This window comes from Leuciscus leuciscus (assembly GCF_965113295.1).
Source record: "Leuciscus leuciscus genome assembly, chromosome: 17".
NCBI classification, from domain to species: domain Eukaryota; kingdom Metazoa; phylum Chordata; class Actinopteri; order Cypriniformes; family Leuciscidae; genus Leuciscus; species Leuciscus leuciscus.
In genome coordinates, this window is record NC_138741.1 from 15,486,933 (window position 1) to 15,512,620 (window position 25,688).

General features: G+C 40.3%; 1 protein-coding gene across 3 annotated transcripts in view; it reads right to left on the reverse strand.

The window, feature by feature from the left end:
* Positions 1 to 25,688, reverse strand: part of qkia (QKI, KH domain containing, RNA binding a) — a 71,160-nt gene that overhangs the window by 7,320 nt on the left and 38,152 nt on the right. Inside the window, exons 3-6 of one of the 3 annotated variants that reach the window (XM_082142210.1) lie at positions 24,850 to 24,966; positions 17,513 to 17,656; positions 2,177 to 2,264; positions 198 to 596 (exon numbers count right to left, since the gene is read on the reverse strand). In XM_082142210.1, coding sequence (XP_081998336.1) covers positions 198 to 596; positions 2,177 to 2,264; positions 17,513 to 17,656; positions 24,850 to 24,966 — 748 coding nt within the window. Of the gene's footprint in view, positions 1 to 197; positions 621 to 2,176; positions 2,265 to 17,512; positions 17,657 to 24,849; positions 24,967 to 25,688 lie in introns of all 3 variants that reach the window. The other 2 variants (XM_082142209.1, XM_082142211.1) reach the window with 2 other exon arrangements.

Consider the following 25,688-nt stretch of genomic DNA (forward strand, 5'->3'; position numbering starts at 1 on the left):
TTCTTACACAGCAGCAAAAAAAATAAATAAATACAATTTGGAAAGAGGAACACACCTTGTTTTAGACACATTTAAGTGATCCCTTTCCCTGCCCGTCTCAGTGACATAAAATGTTTATTTTTGTGCCTAGGAAGCTATGTCTTTAAATCACCTGAATTACCCAGCCCGCTAGCATGAGCTAGTCATTACATATTTACCTTTGAGTGAGTCCTGAACGGGGCCGGGAGACGCCCCATCGAACATGCCCCCGTAAAACACCCCAGCAAAGCCCTCTTGCGGGGCACCAAAGGGTGAAGTGCCAAGCCCCCACGCCCGCTTACCTAGGACTCCGCTGTGCTCGATGGGATATTCCAGCAGAGACGTGGGTGCCAAGGCATAAGGGTAATCGTAGGGCGTGGTGTAGATAATGCCCCCGTCAGGCGTCGGGGGCACCAATGTAGGGGTGCCGTTGGGTAGCACGGTGGCCATCTGAGTGGGCCGAATGATGTTCATAATGGGGGTCCCTGCTGGAGTGGGGGGTCTGAGGGCAGACTGGGAGAGGACCTGACCCGAAGGGGATGCAATCAAACGCTGGCCTTGAGCAGCCGCTGCCGCTGCTGCAAGAGAGAACGCAAGGGTGGCTGCCGTAAACGAAAGAGTGAAAGACAGAAAGAGTGAAAAGAGTGAAAGAGACAGGATGACAGAGAAAAGTAATGGGAGAGATAGAGCCGTAGAAGGAGGTTTGGTGTGTGAACGTGTGTAAAATTTTCAGAGCAGAAGGGGGAAAAATAGAAATGGACAGAAGGCACAAAAACAGATGTGAGAAAAGCACAGGCAGGGAAAGGAAAACAGAAGTACATGAAAAGAGGAAAAAAGAGGGTGGGGGGAAAAATAAAGGAAAATTAGTCCATGCGATGGTCAATGAACAACAACAAAAAAGTCACATACTAAAGCAAACTAAAACAAACCCCACAACCAAAATCATTACAGAAAATTAAATCAAAACTAAAACACAAGGAGAAACTGATGATTGATCATAACAGGGCAAACCGATCATCAAAACACAGGCACTAATACACAACAGAGTAACTGATTTAAAGCAGCACATCTGAACTTACTGTCCTGTGTGGCATGCAGAGGAAGCACCACTTCATGAGCTAAAACATGATGCTATTTCTTAGGGTTGTAACTCTACAGTGGACTTTCTAGAATTGATTCAACTAACTTGCCATAAGCTTTCCCACATGAATCAAAAACCTCCACATGCCACTGGGACATTTAGTGCAGATGTTGAGAGGAAATAACCACAACAGGGCTGAACATTTAAATGCTTCTAAGCATTCTGCATTGAAGCCAAACAGAATCAAACAGGTGTGCTTCTTCCAAAGAAATGTCCCTGTCATATATATCCAAATATGCATGCACACAATCATAAAAACATATACCATATATAACAATCATGCAAATGTTACTTTAGAGAGCAGTATATACAAGCCCGAATCTCTCTATGTCAATGTGGATATGCATTGCAGTAATGGATATGTATGACATGGGCGGAGTTGTATGCAAATACCTTTGAGCAATAATACACATTTATGACTTGAAGACAACCTAAAAATCACAATCATGCAGCAAAATGATTCTGTACGCCACACCAAGATTACACAGGCTGTGATTGCATTTGGAACAGCTTTGAAAGGAAGTGGGAGAAAGAGAGAGGGAGGAAGAGAGAGGGAGGAAGAGAAAAAGAGAGAGAGACAGAGGCAGGGATAAAGAGAGACAGAAATACTAGACTGTGGGCAGATGATTAGATGTTTTCATGAGGAGTCTGCAGTGGTAAGGATTCTTTCTTGAATTAACACGAGCATCTTGTCTGATGAACTCTAAAGTGCTGTGCATTTTTAATGGCTCATTTATGGTCAGAATAAGACAGCACAAAAAAAAGTCTTCTATATGTCACTGCATGTGTGTGTTTGTGTGTTCATTTACACATGGATTAAGGATGGATATAAGAGATGGATTATGGCTAACACATTCAGGTGTGATTTTGCGTGTGTAAGTGTATTTGGTCACTGTGAACACAATCACAGCTGTTGTCTTCTGGGTGTGCTGATGTTTAAGTCATTTTATTCAGGAGTGTGTGTTTATACAAAGCTCCTTTAGTGTCTAAGCTGTTGGTGTAAATGTCTCTCCTTACGCGTTTTTATGTTGGTGTCTCTGTACGTTCCGTTCAGAATGGCCAGCTCCATCAGCTGCATCTTCTTTAGATTATCTTCTCCTTCCGCCTAAGAAAAGAAACAGACTCTCATTACTCACAATCAATCACCAACTAGCAATAATGCAAAATCAGGTTGGTATTTAAAGTGACAGTGAATATATAACAAAAGTGAAAATTATTCATAAAAAGCTAATAATAATGATAAATTATGTATAACTGTATAAAATTATATATATGTCCAAAATTCCTAGAATTTAAATGAACACACACTAACTAACTTACTAACTAAACGTTGGAGTAGAACGAAGTAAACATATCTACTCTCAGCAGGAACTAAAAGTCTAGTGCTTCTAGACAGTGAAGGATGCACACTTTTGGATACTAAGAAAGAGTAAAGAGTAAACCAAAAAAAGATCTCTCAACACAGAGCTACTAAAATTCCCCCAAAAATGCAAAGGGACTTGTATTTCCAACTGCAGAGAAGAGGAGGAGAAGAGAGAGAGAAAGACGGAGGAGCAACCAGCTGAATTCAGATTTACATATCAAGCTACAGACACACTGGAGGACTGGGATACCTTTAACTTTTCATGGTGTTTCAGAGTTAACTTAGGAGAGCACACATCAAAGGCCAAACTACTTTGACAGACACCATATTGGAGTGGTATTGTGAGAGTTGCCCTTAAGGGACTTTTGACTGCAGAAATAACTACTATAGATTAGTCAAAATCTACACATCCACATGACTCAAAGCTGAGAGAGACCCTGAGTAATTTCCTCAATCAGAGAGAAAAATAAAAACTGCACTGAAGCTACGGAATGCCCCCGCATGAATGACTCACCCATTCCTATGCACTTCAGTAATTCAACAGAGACACATTCTCTTATAGAAAGTGAAGCTTTTGTTTGAACCCTTCACAACCGAGGAGCTTATGGATAGCCATGTCACTCATGTGAAGACAGAACAAAGAAAACAGACCCAGGTTAAATCGAACATAGCGCAGAAAAGAAAGGAAAAATCTTAATTTTTCCACTTGACTACTTCTGAGCCAGACAAAACACTGATAAAAACAGTGTTCAGTGCCGTCCTTCACACATTTCACCTAGGATTAGTCCTGTAAATTTTGTGAGACCAGATCAAATCCTCCACCACGAGCCTATCATACACAGTGAAAATGAACAGACATGCACACATTGAAAGTTTCCAATGACCGAGCAGCATTCCTGTCACACATCCTTCCTCCGTCTTACAAATGATGTCTTTTCGCTCTTACACTGGCCAGCAGATCTCAGTTTCGGCACAGCTGCTCTAATACTGTCTGAACTGACAAAGAGTCTGCCATTCAACAAGGGCAAAGATCTGCTCCAGGGTTTCCTGTTCAAGCATACACACTGGTCCACAGCCAATGAGGGTGAACCACCACTACAGAGCCACACCGATAGATACGATAAGCGCCAAAAGTGTGTCATTTACTTGCCCTCATGTCATTCTAGACTTTCCACAAAAGAAGTTAATAGGCAGAATATCTAGGCTACTCTTTTTTCATTCAAAGTGAATGGACGATCACAATTTTTCAGTTTGAAGCTGACTTTAATGAGAAACCATCGCTATATAAACTATATACTATACTGAAAAAAATACTATAATGAAGGTAAAAAAAAAAAAAAACTCTTTGTATTATAATAGATTAAAGCAATGGGTCAGTGCAAAGAGGAAAATCAGGGTCTGGGGCAGCCGGGCCTATTTATCCCTCTAAGAGGGGTGAGGAAGAGAATAAACGAGTCAAAAAAGCCACAAAACACCATAAACAATCACGCTCTCATTTCTGCTGAAGCAGGACTTTGTGTTGTTGGCTCAGCTCTAAATCCAAATAACAACATCTCAGTGCTGACCGTAAAAGAAGATTGAGTCGATTTTCTCTCGTCCCACAAACTAAGACTTTGTTTCTGGCTCATTCTGCAGCGTATTTAATGAGACTGCAGTGCCTCTGGTCAGTAAGAGTAACTCCCCACAGGTCTGCGATGACAGGGGTTAGTGGAGCAGAGACTTCCTTCAAGGGCCAATGACGCAGTTCCTCAGAGTCACTGTAGAGTGGACATTTCTGTTTGAGGTCAGGTCAGATTTTTTCCTTCATTCTTTTTTATACCACCCTGTTTCTCTGATTCTTCCTCTCGAGATATAGGCATTCACAGGATGTTTGTAAAAAAAAGAAAAGAAAAAAAAAAGAAATGATTGCAGGCAAGAGAGAGGAGGGAGGAAGTAAAATAAAGGAAGTGTGCGTTCCAGAGAGCTGTGTGTCATCAGACGGGGGGAGGCTCTGGGGAGACATCCCTCTGATTTAAGCAACAAAAGCTGACACAGAGAGAACGTTTCCACACACACTCTGGGTGTGAGACATCAGGGAAGGGCACTCAATAATCCTGCTCTATCCACAGGAATCAGATTCAATCAATGGGGTCTATTTGTAAGGGCAGCGGAGTGAAGCGGCTCTCATTGGCTGTGGGGGAGGACAGGGAACGGTAGACTGTGAAAGCAGAGGTTGTGAGCACATCAATTTTGCTACACGCACAGAACTACAGCATTTCCTCTACATAATAAATCGTTTACAGCCATTTCTGAGGCCATTTGCTTTTTCACTGAGATTCAGTAGATCTGTGGTGTCCACCAGCAAGTGCTTACGTCCAGCAGAAAATCATGCATGCTTAAATTATATTGGAATGAAACTACGTATACAGAGCCAAGTCAGGTTTTTACGAGTGTTTCCTTTCAAGTTGCAATACAATTCAAGATCATCTTTTACTAAAACACAGACAACCAGATAAGAAAAGTGGACCAGAGAAACATTTAAGATAAAAAAAAATTGAGAAAACTCTAGGATTTTTAGCATTACCTTTGTCACTTCCAGCACTATCAAAGTTCCCTTTAATACAAAAATATCTTTCAACTCCACCCTCACCACCAAATATCCAACAATCTACATGATTCAGACAGTTTTATCCACCTCAGAAATAATTTCAAAAATCCTGACTGTGTTGTGAAAGCTTCAGCATGAGCTTCAGTATGAACTTCAGCAATCACCCAGTCAGTGAAGAGAGATTACTGTGCATGACAAGCAGTTACACCACCCTTCTGCTGTCAACTGCATGGAGGTAATGCCCTGCATACGCTCAGACAGTTAGTTTGAGTGGAACTAAACCTGAGCTCAAGACATTTTCAGAGTAAAACTACTAATGTTTTCCTTTTAGTTTGTTAATGGAACAGAGGGTTTCAAGTTTGGAAGAGTAAAGCACAGAAGTGTTCCTCGTTTGTAATGGTAATTGAACGGACTTCATTGGGAACTTTCACTGAAAAGCTAATAATCTATATCCTAAATGTACAGTGACAAAAAGTAAAATACATTTATAAATTATTTAAATATATAAATAAACAAAAATAAAAACTAAGGCTTTAATGCCTTTACTTTTATTCAGTGATCAATAATGCCTTATTCAGGAATTCAGATCCACACACACACAAGCAATGGATGGTGATTAAAATGCGAGGATTAAACAAACAAGCATTCTCACAGTGAACCTAATTGTATTACATATAGTCAGTTAAATATCTAGGCTGAAAATGCAAAAGGTTGCAAGTTTGATCTCTGAGCAGTCTTCCCCTAAAGCAAGACGCACATTGCTTTGAATATAAAGGTCTGTGAAATGACCACCATATGAAAATGTAGGCCAGGTTGGAGCGTGATAGCTGTATTTAAAATGCTGCACAGATGTTTACATGCACTGGACAAAGGCACCCATACGGGATTACGCTGGATTTCGCCAGAGAGGGCTGTGAGGAAAGAGATCAGAGTGAGCGAACAAACAAAATAAAGCACAACAGAAGATGAGGAGGGAGGGGTGCAAAAACAGAGGGAACATTAAAGTGATCCATGATTTCCATTGGTGCAACACATTGTAAAACCTTCAGCTGGCTCGCCCTCTCTCTCGCTTTCTAATTTTCCCTCCCCTCTTCCTATTTCTCTCTCACTCTCTCTCTCTCGCTGCCAGACGATGTTTTGTTCTGCTCCTATGATCCTTTAATGCCACCCAATCGAGCCGAGAATATCTTGAAAGGATTTGGGAAGGCTGATCTGGAGGTTTAAATACTGCCGGATTTGCATCAGATTCTGAGATTTGAGAGTCAAAGCTGATCCGCGTGCTCTGTGCCGCCTGGGCTGTCAGCTCTGGACTGTGACCCAACCTTGCCCGCTTTACAACCCCCTTAACCTTGTGTTCATCGGGGGCAAATGGGAGGAATGAATCAGCGGGGGGAAAAAGGCCTGAATAAATAAATCTGCAAATCCCAATAAAAGCAGCACTCGTATGACAGCCCCTTGAACATGCAGTGTGGACTGATGGACCATATTGAGGCTAATTTGAAAACAGTGCTTCCCCGACGTCCCAGAAGAGGTTACTTCACAGTCAAGGATAGCAGCTGCAAAGCGAATACACAATATTAAAAAGTGTTGGCCAGCGCAGTCAAGGTCTCAACTGTGATAGCCAAACTGCTCTGTGGGTCAGGGCCAATATATTAGCAAGCAGAAGGCACAGAGCCTAATATATCAATGCATGCTGCGTGAAAAGATGTTTTGCTTGAGCAAAATTGGAAAACATATTGCATTTGAAAGTAACTGAATCCACACACAATCTTGATGACGTGTTTCTGCTGACTTCAGGAGACACTGTGCACTGGCAATGGGGGATTACAAACGAAGAGTAATGGAGACATATTGGGCCAAATTGCAACCAAAAGCTTCTGGAGTAGGTCAGGATAAAAATAATAATAATAATAAAATAAAATAAATCTAAAACCAGACAAGCTACTTGTCCTGTGACCAAAGATAGGAGGGACAAAATGCTCAACATGAAACCAAATTTTGGTATTGTCTACAACTGCTAAAGTATGCCCCAACACAATCCTATTCGCCCCCCGAAAACAGTATGAGAAGATGAAAGGAATCATTCCTGGCTCTCTCCGTGACATTGGTTTGAGAGGATTCTCTAGATGCCAGGACTGATCCTACTGGTCCCTGGCCTCTTCTGACTCTGAATGAGCAGATAATTAGCCCAGACACCATGTAACAAGGGTGGGAGTGCAGATAGCCAAAGGGGGCACAAAAACATCCCCGTAACTAGGCTAGAGCGCAAACACTGGCATTTCAGTCTGCAGCTATTCTCCCCAAAGTAAAAGGATTAGTAGCTTGTTCAAAGGAAATGCAGTTGGACTGATATCCACAGGGGGTCTTTTATGGGAACCAGAAGAGATTACAGCCAACTGTTTTCAGAAGAGTCAGGGGCTGGACTAACCTCAAGAGGTGGGCTGCAAACTAAGAGGTTTATGTTATTTATCCAGATAGCTTGTTACAGGAAGGAGAGCTTGGGGATGGACTCCAACTTTTCAAAGTCACAAGCTGACTTTGGGCCTCTTTCTGGAACAAGTTATGGTTGCAACCAATACCCATCCAGATTCTTTGTCCAGGGTCATCTTAAGTTATCATCTCAGCAACCAACTAAAACAAATGCAGATGTCGTCAAACCTACAGCTCTTTATTGCTGAAATATCATCCTTCACTGTCAGAGGTCTGTCACACTGTATGGAAATGAAGACTATGACTGAAAAGGGTTGAGATGGCAGCATTAGGCTAATTAGGGATGCACCAATAACAAAATAAATTAACTTCTGACTCCAATAAGGCCATCCTTAAAAATATTCTTGTTTGCCGTAACCCGACCGACCGTCAATTTAGTACCGACCCAATTATTATAATTTTTTTCCTTTTAGTCCGACCGACTTGTCGGTTGTAAACTTGCGTTAAGACCGACCGATTTTTTTTAAACTCTTCAAACAACTAATACAAATGCAATAAAATCATATTAGTTATTAAGTATTGTGAATATAAATTGCCTAGACCTACATACAAACATAAGCTACGTTCTTTCTTTTAAATAAAAACCTGTGGCGCGTCATCTATGATTATACCATTGGTTTACGCATGTCACACTACGGCCTGTAGGCTAAGTTCGCTTTGTTTCATTCACTGTCAATGGTTCGTGCTTGGTAATGATGGCTGCGGCTTTACTCTAAAGATTATTTCATTTTTATATGTTGTTGAATATGGTTTATTAAAAAATAAACATGTGAGAGCGTGTTATAGGCTATATGTCATGTTTTAGTCAGATATGAAGACGCTACTGCAACACGCATCACCGCAGATGAGAAGCTGAGCATCAACGTGCTATCGCAAATCAAAGTGAAAGTAAGTCGCAGACGCTTAACACACAATCATCTTCATTAAATGTAAAGAAACGAAATGATCTTACCAGGGCTGTTTCCGCTTTCTCTTATTGCGGGCTTTGATTCAGACATTTTAGCTGATGATCAATAAAATAATATAGGCTATCTCATAACTGTTGCTTTCGGTGACGTGCACTCCATTAAATCTGCATATAGCGGGAATTGAAGATCGGATTTATATCCAAAAAAAAAAAAAAAACACATTTAGCTTATGTAACCAGGTGTATCAATCGTTTTGATAAATCAGATTGCAATCCGATCTGAGAAAACGCATGAAGTGGCCTGGTGTAAACAGCCCCTATACATCGGTGAAAAAATATATACTTTTTAATATATTTTTTTTATAGAAAAAGATATATAGACCTACCTACCGACCCTTATTTTCTTCTTTTTTTTGCTGTTACTGCAAACCAAAATATTTTTAAGGATGGCCTAAGCTGATAATTTTATTTCACATTATTGCTGACAACCGATAAAGGGTTGATATTAAAATTATATTATATATTGTATAAATATTAAAACTGCTGTAGAAAAACCTTTGCCTAACCATTCACAAGGGGTTGTACAAAAAAATAATTATCAGCATTTCTTCCTTTGCTCTGTATTTTGTCTCTTGGGCCTATTGTTTTTTTTGTTTTTTTCGGGGGAGGTACAGCTAATTTTCGGATGGAGTATTCAGACAGGCTAAAGGACTAGGTCATGCTAGCTGAAACCGAGTTGTTTGGTTCAGTATTTGCTTTGATGCAAATAGACTGAACTTTTTCTTTTAATCTAAATTTCCTTCTTAACTAAACCTGGGAGAACACTGAAAACTGTAGCACCACTTATCCCAGCTAAATTATGCGGTTGCACACTGCTATGCAGCACAGTGTACTCTGAAATGCATAGTTAGCCGATAACTGGGAGGCCCTCAGGGTCACTGTTGGAGCACTTTACAGGGCCATAGCAGTCTGTGAAGAGTGGGCAATTGAAATCCCAGAGAGAACAACAACTTAACGAGACCGCATGTTCACTAGCCGAGATAAGTGGCATTAACCCAAAAGCACAAAATGATGCCTGTCTTTGTAAATTATGCATCAGTATCATAAAAAGACGCTCTAATAGAACAGTCAAAAAACAGTTAAATAAAACGCTCCCTGCAGCATCAGTTTATCATTTCCACTTCAGAAAGGCGATTAACATTAGACTATTTTTCAACCACAAAACAGCTCAGCAGCAGACGAGAGCATCTAAAATAATGTGATGTGAAATGGGATTTTTTTTTTTTTTTTGACAGGAAATAAACGGCAGTATTCTTTCTATGCAACTACGGTCTCATTTGTAGTGACACTTGTTAAGCCAGGAAAATCACTTTAAAGCTGAAAATTAAAAGACAAATCCCATTGCACTGTGTGAAGTGGTTCACTTCGCACATCGCTGCTTGAATTTGTGCCTTTAAAATGGCAGGTGCTCAGGTGAAAATAGGCACACAGTAAATCCCAGTCTATTCTGGGTCTCCTGTTTTCCATTCTGTTCAGTGAGTCTGACGAACTGCCAGTCCAACGGAGCGTTTGAAAATGCTGCCAGCAAAGGACGGATTAGCATACAGACCCCAAGAGAAGCATTTTCCTGTTGCGGTTCTGGTGGTCAGTAAGCCCAGGGTGCAAACCATGGCTCCAACCAAGACCACGACACATAGAAGAGGACAGCTACTTTAGGGAAGAAGATAAAGAGGGAGTGCATACTATAAAGCAGGACTAGCACAGAAAGATAATCTCAACCTCTTGGGCCTCTAGTTGTGAAACGGTCCACACTGCCAGGACCAGCTACCATATCGACACCATCAGATATTGTAAAATTAAAAGTTTGCCAGCACTCCAAGAAAAAAAGGCTCTCGGGAATGTCCCATTTGGCTATATTCTCAAAATAACTAAGGACTAACACATGGTCAGTTATAAGAGGACACTGTAGTTTGCAAAGTGTACACTAAAAATAATATGACAATCTGGCCAAAGCAGATTACAATACTGATGTCATATAGTGATATACTGTAGATATAGTGTGATTTTTTCATTTCATGGCCAGTAAAATAGCTAAATAAATAACTCTACAAGTGAATTTAGAAAAATAAAACATAAGAAAAATAATAACCAAATAAATAAGAAAAATAAACGTTCGTTTTGAGATTTGGTAAATATGACATTTTACAGTTTTAAATCAAATGATTAGTGTTTTAAAGGTTAACTTTAAGTGATTGTTAGATGACCCAACTACAATCTGAATGTGAAAAAATAGCTAAATTAGCATACCCAATTACATATCCAATATCGGTCGATATATATCCAATATTGACCAACACAATTTTGACTAATACGATAAAATATAATTTCTAATAACAATGAAATAACTATTTTGTGAATCCCTAATTAAGAAGTTTATTCTACCCTTCTAAACTTCTCTGCATATGCAAAATACAACACTGTGCTTTGAGCATGTCTACAGTATCAAGTCCCTTGACCCTTTGTTCTGCTTGTAACAACACTTATGCAAGGAGAAGCAACGAGTGCTGATGTCTCTCCAGCTATCTACAAGCCACGTCACAGAGGCGGCGCACGGGGCTTTTACAAGCTCACGGCTGAGGATGTTCCCATTACCCATGATCCTACACTCTAGACCCTGGAGCTGGGGCATGAGACTGATCGGATGCGACACATGCTCTGAAAACAGGGACACAAGAGCACTCTCGGACGGGTTGCACTGACCTGCAGGGCAACTTGCACACATTTCGGGAGGCTGTCGTCACAGGTGGTTGCATTCACTATGATTTTTTCCTGTCTTTTGTACTCCAAGATCTTCAATGATCTCGGCCAAGGAAACCCAAGCCGTATTGAATCCAGTACAGTATGGTTACATTCCAGCCATTCTAAAGTCAAAAATGCAGCTGCATGCCTAAAGCGATAGTTCTCTCCAAAAAATTGGACCCCACTGACAAAGTCATACAGGTTTGGAACAACATGTAAATAAGGAAATTATCTTTTTTTTAGGGTATCTTTTTCTTATCCTTTACATTCAATGAAATCAGCACACCACTGCCATTATCAGATGCTCAAAAAACAGAGCAAAAATAAATTAATTTGAAATAAAAATGATCAGTAAATGAACATGCAATCTCACCACACATGCCAAAACCATGGCAAGCAGCCAGATTGCATTTTGTACTGGGTTGTCACATGGGTCTGATTGGAGGTGAGAGTGATTATGCATGCTCAGGAAAAGGTGTTTATTGATCACAAAGAGCTGGCTGCCCAGAACAGTTGTCGTGTCAGGCAGCGTACCACAAGATACGCAGCCCGCGAGCTGACGGCAAGAATTTGGCTGACGAGGACGTTACGCCCCACAGACCACGGCGCCTGTCGTATATTATACACCATCTGTCTCTCCCTCGCCTTTCCTCTGAGCCTAAGAGTGAGTGAGAGGTCTATAACCAGGTGTATGGTGTGAAATTAACTGCGTTCCTGAATTGGGAAAAGATTACAAATGCAAAGCACCCATGACAACTCAGAGAGGCTTGAAACCTCTCTAGATCAGGACTCATTGTGCTTGGCAGAGGCACTGAATGCTATGGTTATTGGAGTACACGGGATGAAAGATGTGCCAAGAGAGAGAGTGTGAGAGAGAGTGGTGTGTGTGTGTGTGAGAAAGGAAGAGACAAGAGAAGGGAACAGGGCTCCAGGCTACAGTGCAAACACTGCTAACCCAGTCACTTTGTTACAGGCAAGGACGAGACCATTCACAGAATGATGCTGGGAGCGTTGTGTGAGCAAAGCTCCCCATTCCTCTTCTCTCTCACCTCCCTCCCCCTTCCTTTGTGGCTTTTTAAGATATTGGAAGCATCATGGAGGACACGGGGAGCAGCAAGTTGGTTCTCTAGTCGATTTCTGCCTACAAGCGCAAGTAGAGTTAAAACGAAATGTTAAAAAAAGGAAAGTTATAAGAAAGGAAGGAATAAAGGAAAGGGCCAGACTGTTGGGCTACATCTACTACACACACCCACATAAAGTTTCAAAGCCACTGAGCTCTGGAGGCAAAACTGTTACTACAGATGTCACAATCTAGCAGGAAGTTCCTCCCTGACAAACACCGAACACAAAGAGATGCTACATGTTCCTTATAGCCAGGGGCAGCCATAAAATAAACTATTAGTAAACATTCACTTAGACGTATTTGAGAATTAGAATATCAGGAAGTTGATGACATGGCTTACAAGTTTCAAAATATTTTTAATAAAAAAAGGAAAAAACAAAAAAGCGATACAGCGCTATTGTGGCTGCGGGGTCCCATGACAAGGATTACGCGTTGCCATGGAAATAATAAGATGAGCCGTTCTTTAAAAAAAAAAAAGAAAAAAAAAATATTTTTAACTAAATGTCCGCTAGAGTATTTTAAATTTACGTGTGAAAGGGTTAAAACTTTAAACTTTTGCTCGCTCTTGTCGACCCAGCACGCTGACGCTAAAATAACCCAGAAAAATATTTTGACATGCCACTTTAATTAGCTGAGGCAAAGGGAATGGACACATAGTGGCCTAGATTCTTAATGAGATGTCATAGGTGTGAGCTTCTATTTCCCATCATTCCCTAGTGCACCAATACCAACTGGGAGCAGACATGCTAAAGAACGGTTCTGTGTATATAGCGCACGGTTCGCTGCGAGGGGCTATTTAGGGTGAATATCTCAGGCTAGCATTTTCCCAGAAGGTCTTTCACTGTTTTTTTTGAGCAGGATTAACACTGACCTTAAATACCAACACCGCTATTGTCAATGATAAGTGACTTTCTGCTGTCTGTTAGACAGATTCTCTCTCAAACACACACCTTGAGGGGAAATGAGCAATGTCACCTTGTAGGACAGAATCTCTCATGGTAACTTTGACACATTGCATCTTCTAAAAAGCTAAATCCACAACACCCATCACGGGCGGCTGCTCTCCTGGGTTTAGCACCCCTAAAGAGAAAACCAATTTGTCAGGATTTTAACACATTTGAGAGGCTAATTACTTCGTAGGAAGGAATCACACCATTTTATTCTCTCCGATCATCTCCAAATGGGCTGAAGTATAAACCAGTAAATTCAATTAACAGGGATCTGATATGTAGACATGTCCCTGGACTACAACGCATCTCTGTTTGTGGCATCTGCTCGTCATTGAATCTGCTCGAAATTAGAGCTGCTTTGCAAGCGCAGTTTCTATAATCCGTGCAGCTTTGCAAACTGGGAAAGTAAGCACCCAAGTCTGCAAATTTAGAGACAAACGATGACAAAAGACAAATTGGCATACAGGAAAGGGTGATGTTGCCTTATCTTGTTGGATACAAGTACATTAAAAGTACACACATGATAAGATCTACTCATACAACCAACACATTTAAATGGAAATTAGCAAAAGCAATTTGAGAGATAAGATCACTGATTCATTTTTAATCAATGCCATTCTCAGTTCCTTGTGGATTTAGCAAAGACATGGAGGTTGCACATTCTAACAGTAAATAAGTAATTAATTTGAGCATTTCATAATACTGTTTTAAGTCATATTTAATGCATGACCATAACAAGGATGTGCAAACGGTATTTTTACAATTGATTTTAATTGATCTTAAGGAAACTTTGAATAATTATAACAGACGTGTTTTTTAGGGACGTTCACATAGGAAATGAACTTGTTCAAAAATAGTTGGACAGAGAACAATGTAAAGGAACAAAACACAAAAAACACGATTTGAAACATGCAACTTAACTGAGGGGTTTACCTTACAAGCTACAGCTATCAGTGTTTAATCAGTGTCCATACTCCACACCTGCATTCGTCTCCACGTCCTCTATTTATGTTTAGAGTAGGGTACTAGCATCACTTAGCTTGCAGAGAGTGATTTGTTCCACGATTCTCACATCATAAATTTGAACAGTCATCTTAGAAAGAATCATCAGCCCTCCTACTCCTTGTGCTCTCATGTGAACCGCTTGTCTTCTAAAGTTAGATCATTTCCTGAGCTGTAAATGTACAAAACCGGATGAAACTGAATGTGTGAAGCGCTAAATCTTAAATTTTATGCTCCAAGTCAAACTCAAAAAGATTTGGATTTGTAGACCTATATTGCCCTGAATGTTTCATAGGTCACAGTTTTACAAGTCAACGTGTGTGTCAGCAGTTTCATGAACAAAGACAGGGTGTCCCTGTCAGAGGACAGTGGGTGTGAGAAATCGAGAGGGAGAGAAAAACTGTTTGACCCGCATCTGGTAACCCTTTTCAACCAATATGATGCTGATGTACCTAGATTTGCAAGCATAATTCGATAACAAAAATAAACTTCATTGCATTACAAGCGGATTTTGATGCAACAGTCATATATATTTCAATAAATAAATTATATAAATAAATGTGTACACAAGAATTAGAGATATTCAAATTCTGACTAATAACCACTAAATGACAGATATTCATTTAAAAAATATTGACAAAAATATTCTAAAATAAAAATACTAAAATAAAAAGAATTAAATAAAACACTAAACTACTATTAAATAATTTAAAATGTTGATAATACCAATATAAATATATAAAAAAAGAATAATAAAAAAAAGGACATTAACTGATATGGATAGCAACATATTGTGCACCCCTATGAATAAGATCCATCAATTTACAATATGATATATGTGGGAAGCGATCCGGATATAAAAGTGGCACAATCCTTATCTTTTTCCTTCCATTACGTTCCTGCCTTAATCCTCTCACTCGCTACTACCTTCATTATCAGCCCACCTTCGACTCAAATCTCTCTGTGTCTCTCCCTTCCTCTGTCTCTCGCTGGGAGTTGAAAAGTTCACAGGGCCTTTGAGCCGAATCTCTCAATCACCCCCCTTCTAACCCTGGCCTCTGAGGCTGTGTACGCGCATACCCGCCGTTCATTCACTCTCTCAGAGTCTGACGATCATTCAAATGCTGTGAGGAACTGATTCTTTAAGCAAGGCTGAAAATTTCAATTTGGGTCTCTGCGAGCAGGAACCGTTCGGCTGTGGCAACTCTTCAGGGCTCAAGCCAGGATTACAAATTCATGTGGTAATGTGCTAGCTGCCTCTCAAGGTAGGTAAAAATCAATATAGCAGATGTTTATAAAGCAGAGAGCCTCTCTATGAGAGCTCTGAAATGCTACTGCCCCCATTCTCTCTGCTCTAACCAATCAAATCATTTCCAAAATGACAAAACGAAGAGAGTCGAGGGGAAACAGACTGTGACCCAGTATGTTTTATGATGTATTTAATAAGGCAATTTCATGCCTCTAAATGAGCCAAAGATATCCTTCATTAAGACTGCATGGGCTGAGATGGACGGTTTGTCATTTAATCCAGTTTAGCTTGCCATGATAAAGGGCAATAGTCAATCTGCCACACAGAGAACCAGCAGAAAAAGCATGTTTAAGAAGAGCTTTATCTGTATGGACTGACAGATCACCCAAAAAATGAAAATTCTTCCATCATTTGCTTACCTTCATTACATGATCACATGGTCGTGACTACTGCAAGTCACGGTCATAATGCAGCAGGAAGTGTGTCACTTACAAAGACTAAAAATCATCATCTTACATTTACGCAAACTGCTTCAAACTTGTTTTACACTTCAAGACACAGCTGATGTAAAATTGCAAAAAGTATTCTTGATATCGTAAATGGTGTTGCCATGGTAACATCAAATTTTAACACTTATTTTGAGTATTTTTGAGGCTTTTAGAATTCATTAAAATTTAGCACACACATTCATAAAAAAGATATTTAGAATAATGTTCAAATGTTTTTGTTCACACAATTGAAGTCAGTGGGGCTCAAAACACTACTAAACCACATTGACTCATATGGTCAAAAAAGAGAAAAAAGTCCTACATGTATAGAACAACATGAGGGTGAGTAGTGATGACATTTCTCAGTTTTGGTTAGACTACCGCTTAAATTTTTTTAAAGATGAACAAATACAAATATGTACAGTATGTTAGATCTATGCTATAAAAATCTGTTCTAAAAGAAAAGATATTAGTTTTGTATAAAATACCAAGTGTTGTGTAACATTGAATGAAATACAGGAGTAGAGCAAATACAGTCCTCCAGAGACCCTGAGCATGGTTTGTGTGTGTTTATGGCAAAAGAGGGGTATAGACAGTGAAGATGACTTTGATCTCAGGGGTTCATAGGGTCGGTGCGAAAATTTGGAGAGCATGTTGCCATTTACTCATATCCCACCCACACACAGTACAGAATGACTCATACACATTCAGCCAGTCGTGTATGTTTGTTTTCTTCCCGACTAGCGTGTGTGTGTGAACTCATGTGCATGTGTGTGGAAGGTTTAAGGCCTCCCCGCTCAAACGGAACAAAAGAGATGAGGATAAAGGAGGAAAAAAATCCCCAAACAAGGGGCAAAATGTGGGGTTTCTGGCCAAGAGAGAGATGGAAGAAAAACCTGCAAAAAGAAACAGGAGACAGAGTGCCTGAGAGCAGTCAGAGAACGTCTAGGACTCTGTGTCCCGCTCTGAAATGAAGTGAGAAGCACATGGCTGGGTGGAACAGCACATGGCTTCTGGCCGTGTTTCAGCGGGTCAAAGCCTTTCCACCATGTTGCCTGATAGGGAACAGGCTCTTGCAGCTGTCCAGCCATTCTGTTCACTGCAGGCAAAACAGCCTGGAGCCAGAGACCCTGACTTAAGCACCCCCACCCCCTGCCGCAACCGTTGGAGGAGCGGAGAATAGAAAGGTGGAATGGGGCGGAAATATGTGGGAAGCAGGTTGCAGCGAGCCATTTGTTCTCTGTTGGGAGCCTGAGATAAAAATATCAAATCTAGCAGAAGAATGAAGCCAGGGTCAAGGGTGGGATAAAAATCCATCCCATATGCACAAAGGCGTCACACCCAGAACAGGAAGCACAAGTACGATCGGGAAGTATAAACGTGTTTGCAACTTACTGCAGGCACCAGTAGCTTCTTGACCTCTTCGACCGCTCTTCTCATCTTGATCTCGGCACGAGTCTGCGTGTCCTCCACTGTGATCAGCACATGCAGCTCTTCATTTAGGTGCTCCCAGTTCGGCTTCCCTCTGTTCTGCTCCTCCTGAGAGAGAGAGAGATAGAGAGAGAGAGAGATGTTAGCAGTAGTGATGACAGGATTTTTTTCTTTACAGGACATCAAACTGAGTCAGTGTGTGAGAGTGTGACACTTTCTTGCCATAGATGACAGCACGCACTCTAATGCAGCCTCACAGCGAGTTAGCTATTACCCCAGAGCACATTAACACGAGTTGGGAATCTGAGTAGAATATTTACCACCACATTCACAATTAGTCAGTTAACTGCCACATGCAATTTCACCAGAAAAATGACTGTAAAAATTCTGGTACCTAGTAGTCTTTCTACAAATTTTTAGTATGGTCATACGTTGTTCAGAACACACTAAGTTTTGTGGGCAGCGAAAAAAAAAACGCCTATTAAAATGTTCATTGTAAAATGTATATTTGTTGTGCTTATTTGATTCGCAATTAAAACAATATATAGCATTACTGTTGATTTCATCTGTGATATTACTTACCTGAAAAAAACAAACCAAAAAAACACTGACATTCAACAGAGAGCTTAATTATTATTTAAACAAAGCTTGAATGATCAGGATCGGCCAATCAATCCATAATCGTTATCGGCTGCAAAAACTCTGATCGGAGCATCCCTAAAGAATATGAATTAATCTCTGCATATCAGCCAAATTCAGTCTCTAAAATGTACAGGGTATACATAAAAAGCTAGTTTTTTTTGATCAGTGTAAGTCCATGCAGACTAACGCACTGATCTAAGTGGAGACCAAAAATATTTCAATTTTAAGCAGAATGGGCAAAGCAATGAGGCTCTTTGAGCACAATTCTCTCGGTGATCATTTACAATGGTCTGCAGTTGGTGTGCATGACCATTTGATTGGCCTGGGTTAACAGCTGCCTCAAAAGAAAGCCATTATGCTACAGTAGAGCTGTCTGAACAGTTGGAGGTGCTAAACTGTTCTAAAAAAAAACAAAAAAAAAACTTTAGGCTCTTGAGGGTGGCCCTATGTCAAAGCCAACAATTACCCAACACCCAAGCTTTCAACACCTCTCAAGAGCCTGACTGTTCATTTCAAAACAGTTGCACTGTTTTTGAACCTGGTCAAAATGATAAGCCCTCTTTTGAGGATTTTTTTTGAAAGAAATTGGGTAATATGGGACACCAAGCTATGGTATACATTTCAATCTTCATATCAAGCAAATCTACAGTAACATTACTGTAACATAGCAAAAACATATCTAAATAAATAAAATAAAAATATCCACTATAAAAAGTCAGATGGAGCAATGCTAAAAAAAAAAATATTTTAAAACCATATCCACTTCCCATTGCACACTTCTTATTCATGAAACGATCAGTAATACAAAGACAGAATTCCAAGGGAAGTCGTTTAAAGACCACTTGACCGGCCCTAAACGGCTCGTTCACATTGATTACAAGTACATTGTCGGCATCTGTCCCTCCCCCAATGTTTCCAATGATGCTTTCAGATCATTGCTCAGTCAGACACCTCAATTAGCATGCCCGCTTCACAAACGACCACGAGTGGTGGATCTCAGCGGGGAGGAGAAGGGTCCACCTGACACGCTTACTAATACACCGACTGAGACCCAGTCGAGTGCCTATGACACCGCTTTACCAGGCACTGCCATGGATACTGTTGCTATGGCAATGATCAATGTACAATACACTGTGAATGTGTGCATTAGGGCTGTCACAATATAAAAGTTTTACTACACAATTATCATGGCCAAAAGAATTCATGATAAAGATATTATTGAAATAAATATAAATATATTTATAGCAGCAATTATCGAGGTTCAACCGGTTTAAGGCCTTTATTACATGGGTGCTGATGGGATCAAGGCTGACTCAAAATTGAGGGATGTTTTTTGAGATAGGCCAATGTCATCATAGACAATCATGGCTTGGACCAAAACACTGGATGGAAATTGTCAAGTCAATCAGACTAATGGTTGCGTAGTTATAGCTGTTTTCATGTTGTTGTTTTTTCGTGTTATCAGGGCGATTGGGCACTTGGTGGCACTATATCGATTGAGCCCATACATGTGTACTGAGTTTGGTGAAAATATCTCATTCCGTTCAAGAGTTGTAGCCCTTTTAGTAAAAGTAGATGGTTAGCACATCGAACGGTTTGGCACCCCTTAGCGGCCGTGAATTTAAATTAGTACTCTTAAAGGGTAACTCAACCCCTGGTCAGAGCCTGACTCCACCCACTGGCAATATTAGAAAAATGCTGGAAAAGTGGGCAGAGCCCAGCGGAGTTAGAGGGGACGAACAGAGGGCGGGGCTCAGCGGGGGGGGCATGCACCTCTTCAATAGTGTGCGGTCTCTGTAGGCATGTTCACATAAGCAGATGAGTTGCCATGAGAACGACTGACATCTCTATCTTTTCATACAGATTACATAAACAGAATATTTGTTTTCATTTTGAATTAGATAATTGAACAGCAGAGACTTAAATGTTTATAAAGATATATTGCTCATGCCTGGGTGAATAGTATTCGCTGAGTTTTGTTTAAGTTTAGAGACGTGCTCCAGTTCACGGAGACAGAGAGGCAGAAAGCATACCCTGATTATTTTCTTTATTTTACAAAAGCAGAATGTATTGTTTTGATTGTAAGTGGACACATAAAAAAACTTGACATTTAACAGTTTATTTTTTCATATTTCTTAAGTCTGTATGACCATAAATGACAGAGTATTTGAAGTCTATTTTGCTGCTATGTGAAAAAATCCAGGAAACCGTGCCGGCGCGTTTGTCGACTCCAGAGGATTAACTTTAGTCTAATAGGAAAAAACAAATTGTGACTAAAAATATATGCTCACTCACATCAGGACGCCGCTGCAGTGATGGAGTCCATGCAGGAGCAGCAGCGTTTGGCACTGTGTCCCTTTTCAGCGCGAGCAGTGCTGTTGCAACTAACACCACAACACCTACGTCCCATCCTAACCACTGTACTAAATACAGATAACGCTAATGCTACAAATCAAAGCTAACTTGAAGCTATCCTAACTGATGCAATACTATGCTACAAACTAACTATGCTTCTAACAATACTACACTAACTGCGAATTAACTACCTAGGCTACATGAAATAATCGAAATAACTAAATAAATGCTATGCTAACTAGATGCATAGCATCTATATACGCTATCCTGATTGTTTTCAATACTCGGTACCTGCTTACGTCACAGGGTACCACAACTGCCAATAAGAAATTTCAACTGCAGTAGCCACCGTTCAACCTGGAGAGGGCAGCACTCAGACATTTTTACACCATATATTGTAGAATTAAAATCTACATCAATGAACAGCACTAATAAAGCCCCAGTCTTACAAATCATTAACTAAAAAAAAAAGTTGTTTTAGGGTTTAGTTACCCTTTAAAAGCAAAAGTTACTGCACTATTCTCAAAGTGAACACAAAATGCTTTGGGATCCATGTATGGAGATAGACCTTCAGCTCGGAGCAGAGCAAAGGCATGCCATGGACTGTAAACTACCCACCCACCCCCGCCCATCAGGGAGCAAGGTCAATACCATGTCCTCTAAAGGTGGGTGAGGGGCGGGTAGCGCAGGACAAGTAGAACAACCCGAAAGCCTCTGAAGAGATTCTGTTTACCGACATACGAAACCAGGGGAGGGGTGATACATGTGATAGGACACACATGTGATGACAGACCTATAAAAGTACAAGAATGAATCCAGAAACAGCTCGTCAGGAGATGCGAGTGGGTTTGTGAACCTTTAGCATGTGCATATGGTCCGAACTGTCACTCTGACTGTATGTGCATCAAAAACAAGAGAGCAAAATAAATTTCACCCTGCAAAGGCACTGGTTCGATTCCACTAGCAGTCGGTTGGCCTGGCTGGAAATAATCCCAGGACCCTATAAATACTGTTCATATCAACCAGAGCAGAACTCAAGCTACAGTCTTGAACAGCTGTCCCGGGAGGAGTAGTTTACAGGCACCTGTTCAACAGGAGTGGAAAATTGACTGGAAAAAAAAGCTCAAACTACCAACATGGGCAGGAGAGTGGCTCAAGAAATATCTTTTGAATGAACATGAGGAAGATTCTAACATTGTTCACATTAATTTTCTTGGCACATGCCGTTAGTGAAACAACTAAACTAACACAAGATATTCCTAAGAAATGGTTCTTCAGACAAATGCACACACACTAAAAGAAAATGCCAAAAGCCAAGTTTTTTTGGGGCAAATAAAAGGTTTAGTGCATCAAATGTTAATTATTAATAAAGTTTCGTTTTCGTTTAACTTTATCACATTAATGTAAATGCTTTAAATGTCACAAAACTTTGAAAACTTCTAAAAAAGTTGGCACGAAATAAATTCCGCCACATTATTTTCAAAATCCATCTTATTGTAAACAATTCATTCATGGATGCTTCATTTTTAATGAGCTCACAATTTTTAAATCAAAAGTTCTCAGATCATTTAGTTCGCATTAACCTCACAGATCTGCCTCAATACAATCAACACCCACAGGATAGAACTACATCTTTTTTGATAAACCGTTTAACAGATCTGCAAGTCATAATATTAAAAAAAAGAAGAAAAAAAAGGCTACTTTCGCGACTGTCACAATATTGCGACTTTAAGGAACTTATTTCCTATTATAAATTTGTGCTGTGATTCAGGTGTAAAAAAATAAAAAGAAATGAGACTCAATTTAACGAAGTTCAAAGAGTAAAAACTAAAAAGAGAGGAAGGACAGAGGAGGAAAAAAAAGCTTTAGAGAGACTATTTTGTTTCTCTGGAGAGGTTCTGTGATGCTCCGGTGAGGGTGGCTGTCTGTTACATTTGATCTATGCTGTGGTTTCTGAGAGTCCTCAATTTGAACAGCGTTTGATCAGAGGACAAGGCTACACAGAGGGACAGGTTATTATCCAGAGTTTGTCTGTCCTGTCCTCACCCATTACATCTGCTTGAGCTCAGCTTCAGTACGCACACACAACAAGCGCGAGGACGTAGTGTCTCTTGAGGCTGTGTGAACCGGTGTGTACGCAGTTCTTGAGAGGGTAAATGGGGTTAAACCACCTTTGGGGAGCTGCTAAATAAAATGTCAGTCTGATTTAAGGTTAACGAAGCGTTTTCTCCTGAGACTTCAGGTGATCCATGCCTTTACTTTTCAGAGCAAACATTAAACACATCACTAACAAACAACTCATTGCACTGTCGCATCCCCACAAATGATTTGGAACCAAACCTTGTGTTATGAGAAAGACTCCCACTGCACCTCTTCTCTGAATAAGTCACTCCTTTCTCTTTCCATCCATTTCTCTACATCTCCATTGCTCTTCTCTGTCCCCAGAGGCAGCAGCACTTAAATTATTGAGAGCACAAAAACAGCTTTTCTAATGGACGCTAAATAAACAACCCCCTCAGCCCAGACTTGTCTCCCTCTCAAGTCTCTCTTTAGATAAGTCCAACTATACTCGCAATTGTCAGTTCCGGTGTGCGTGTCTCTCGTTCACTACTGAAACATTAAAGCATGAAAACATACACAGGACAATAGCTGAAAAATGGCGATGATAGATCATATTTTTAGAACAGTATTTCTCTCTTCACCATCAAGGTTTATTTGACTATCTGGCCACTAAAACCGCAAAAGGTTGTTGAATTAAATTATTCTGGATGTTAAAGTTGTGATGAAATGGAACCAGCGACAGACCTTTTCTTCTGTATTGTGATCTACATCTTGATAAAAAAAAAAAAAAAAATGTAGGGCAGGACTTAGCAACCACTGATTGTTGAGTGTATAGAGGCAGATCTAAATGAGAGCTTGCAGTTGACTAAGGAAGGGATGATTGGAGGAGATTCACAGGTACCCCAGCCAAGAATAAGCATTACTTTGGTGGAAAAGGATATGACAGTCAGGGGACTATTCTGAGAAACTCTGGAAGGAAGCAGGAGAGCTCAATCTCTGTGTTGATTAGTCATCCAGACAACAGCATTCAGCAGGGCAAATAAAGACATAACCACTACAGAAATACTATAATAGAGGAGAAATACTATAATAGAGGAAATATAACTTCTTTCTAGGATTAAACCTTTTCTGCATCAAGCCCTTTAGTTCACACATGGCTTCTCCAGAGGGGAGCACAGCTGGGGCCCAGGTGTGTGTGTGTGTGTGGTAATGCTAATGTACAGTGATGGGGATTTCCTGATAAAACAGCTCCACTGGGACGCTGACAGGGATACAAAGAGAAAGACTAGACCAGACAAATGTTGCTGATTCCTGGCAAAAAGGTCTCTGTGGGTTGTTCAAGACTTTAGAATTAAATCAGCACAGTTGCTTACTACAGAATCAGCCATTTCTTCTGATTTCAGCATGTAGTGCTGAGCAGATACACGTACAAATTTTGCCCAACCCCTTGAAAAAGTCTCTAGAGCTGACAGGGCAGTACTGTTATGTCTCTGTGCAACATAACTCACACCTGAAGCCATAATTTTCCATCATTCAGGCTTTAGCTCTTCCTCTGCTGATCACACAGTGGGTCTCTTCTGAGACTGTAGGGGAAGATCTAGGTCCTACTTTCTAGTGTGTCTACTATGTGCTTTTGTTCTCTCTGACACCCACACCACAGCCAGGCCTGAAATAGAACTGGGCCTCAGCCGGAGTGCTGTGAGCTAACCATGAGTGTGTGTTGGAGAGAGAAAAAAAGACATTGGACAGAACAAATGAGCGAATTGGCTCATTAAGGACAAACTGGTTCCAAATGGCAAACGTCAGCAGAACGCTGTCTGTGAAGGAGGAAGAGGTGGTTGAGGAAGCTCCAAATTGTGACTAAGTGGTCACATTTGTCCATGCTTGTTCAACATGTCCTACTGGTGTGTCAATTTTGTCATGCTGGTGCCCCACCTTTTTGATTATGTGGTTATCTCAGAATGGCACAACCAAACTGAACCATGCAGCATGGAAAATGGCCCAATGGACAGTGCAGTTCAGAACAACATGCAACACAGGCAAATTTGAACAGTGCTGGTTGCTGCTGTGGGAACCACCTTGAAGCATCGGTCGATTCGTTTAAATTAGGGCACAGTACTATTTAAATGGGCCCAGTATAAATTAGGTGTTAGTTCACTTTTTACAGAAGTTCTTCTTGATAATATCAGTAAATGTACATCTGTATCTCATCTCAAAATCAAATGTTCTTATGTACATCTCACCTTCTTTCTGTCTCTCATGGAGCTCCTCCCTCTCACCATGATCTTGCAGCCAGTCTCTGCCTCCAGTTGCTTTGCCGTGAGTCCACGAGGACCAAGTATTCTCCCAACAAAATTGTACTGGAAAAACAAGAGTAAGAGAGAGAGATTACAATGCATTCAGAAACGTAGAATTTTTTTTTTTTTGAAAACAATGTTGCACATACACACGTATTGCTGCTAAAGTCACTAAGAGGAGGTTCACACTTTAAAGAAGTGGTTCATCTATAAATAAATTTGTCAGCATTTAATCACCTTTCGGTAGTTTCAAACCTGTATAACTTTAATTGGAACCTAAAAGGAGTCATTATTTACTTTAAACTGCAACTATTCTATATAATGAAAGGAAATTGTGACTAAAACTGTCCTTCTGCCTAATTTTGTCATACAGGTTAGGAACGACATGACGGTGCAGCAGCAGCCCTGACCACACACACACACACACACACACAATCACAGCAGAATCATCAGAACAGCAGAGGCATTAATAATTACAGAAAGTTGTACTGGAACGATAATTCAATTAGCTGCACAATAAAATCCTCAGAATCCTCCATCAGACACTGTGAGCACAGTATGTAATTATGTATTTCAAGAAATAAACAAAAAAGGCTTCTCTCTCCCACACTAATAATTCAATTAGCTCCAATGTAGCTTTTTGACCAGCAAACGTCAAGACACTAATTTGTGGGGACATTAAAATAATTTTTTTTTTTTTACAAAAAAAAAAAAACCTGAATACCTCAACTGACCAGGCGGCTAATCACTCTTCCTCCTCTGGCAGCCACTTATGAGCTACGGCC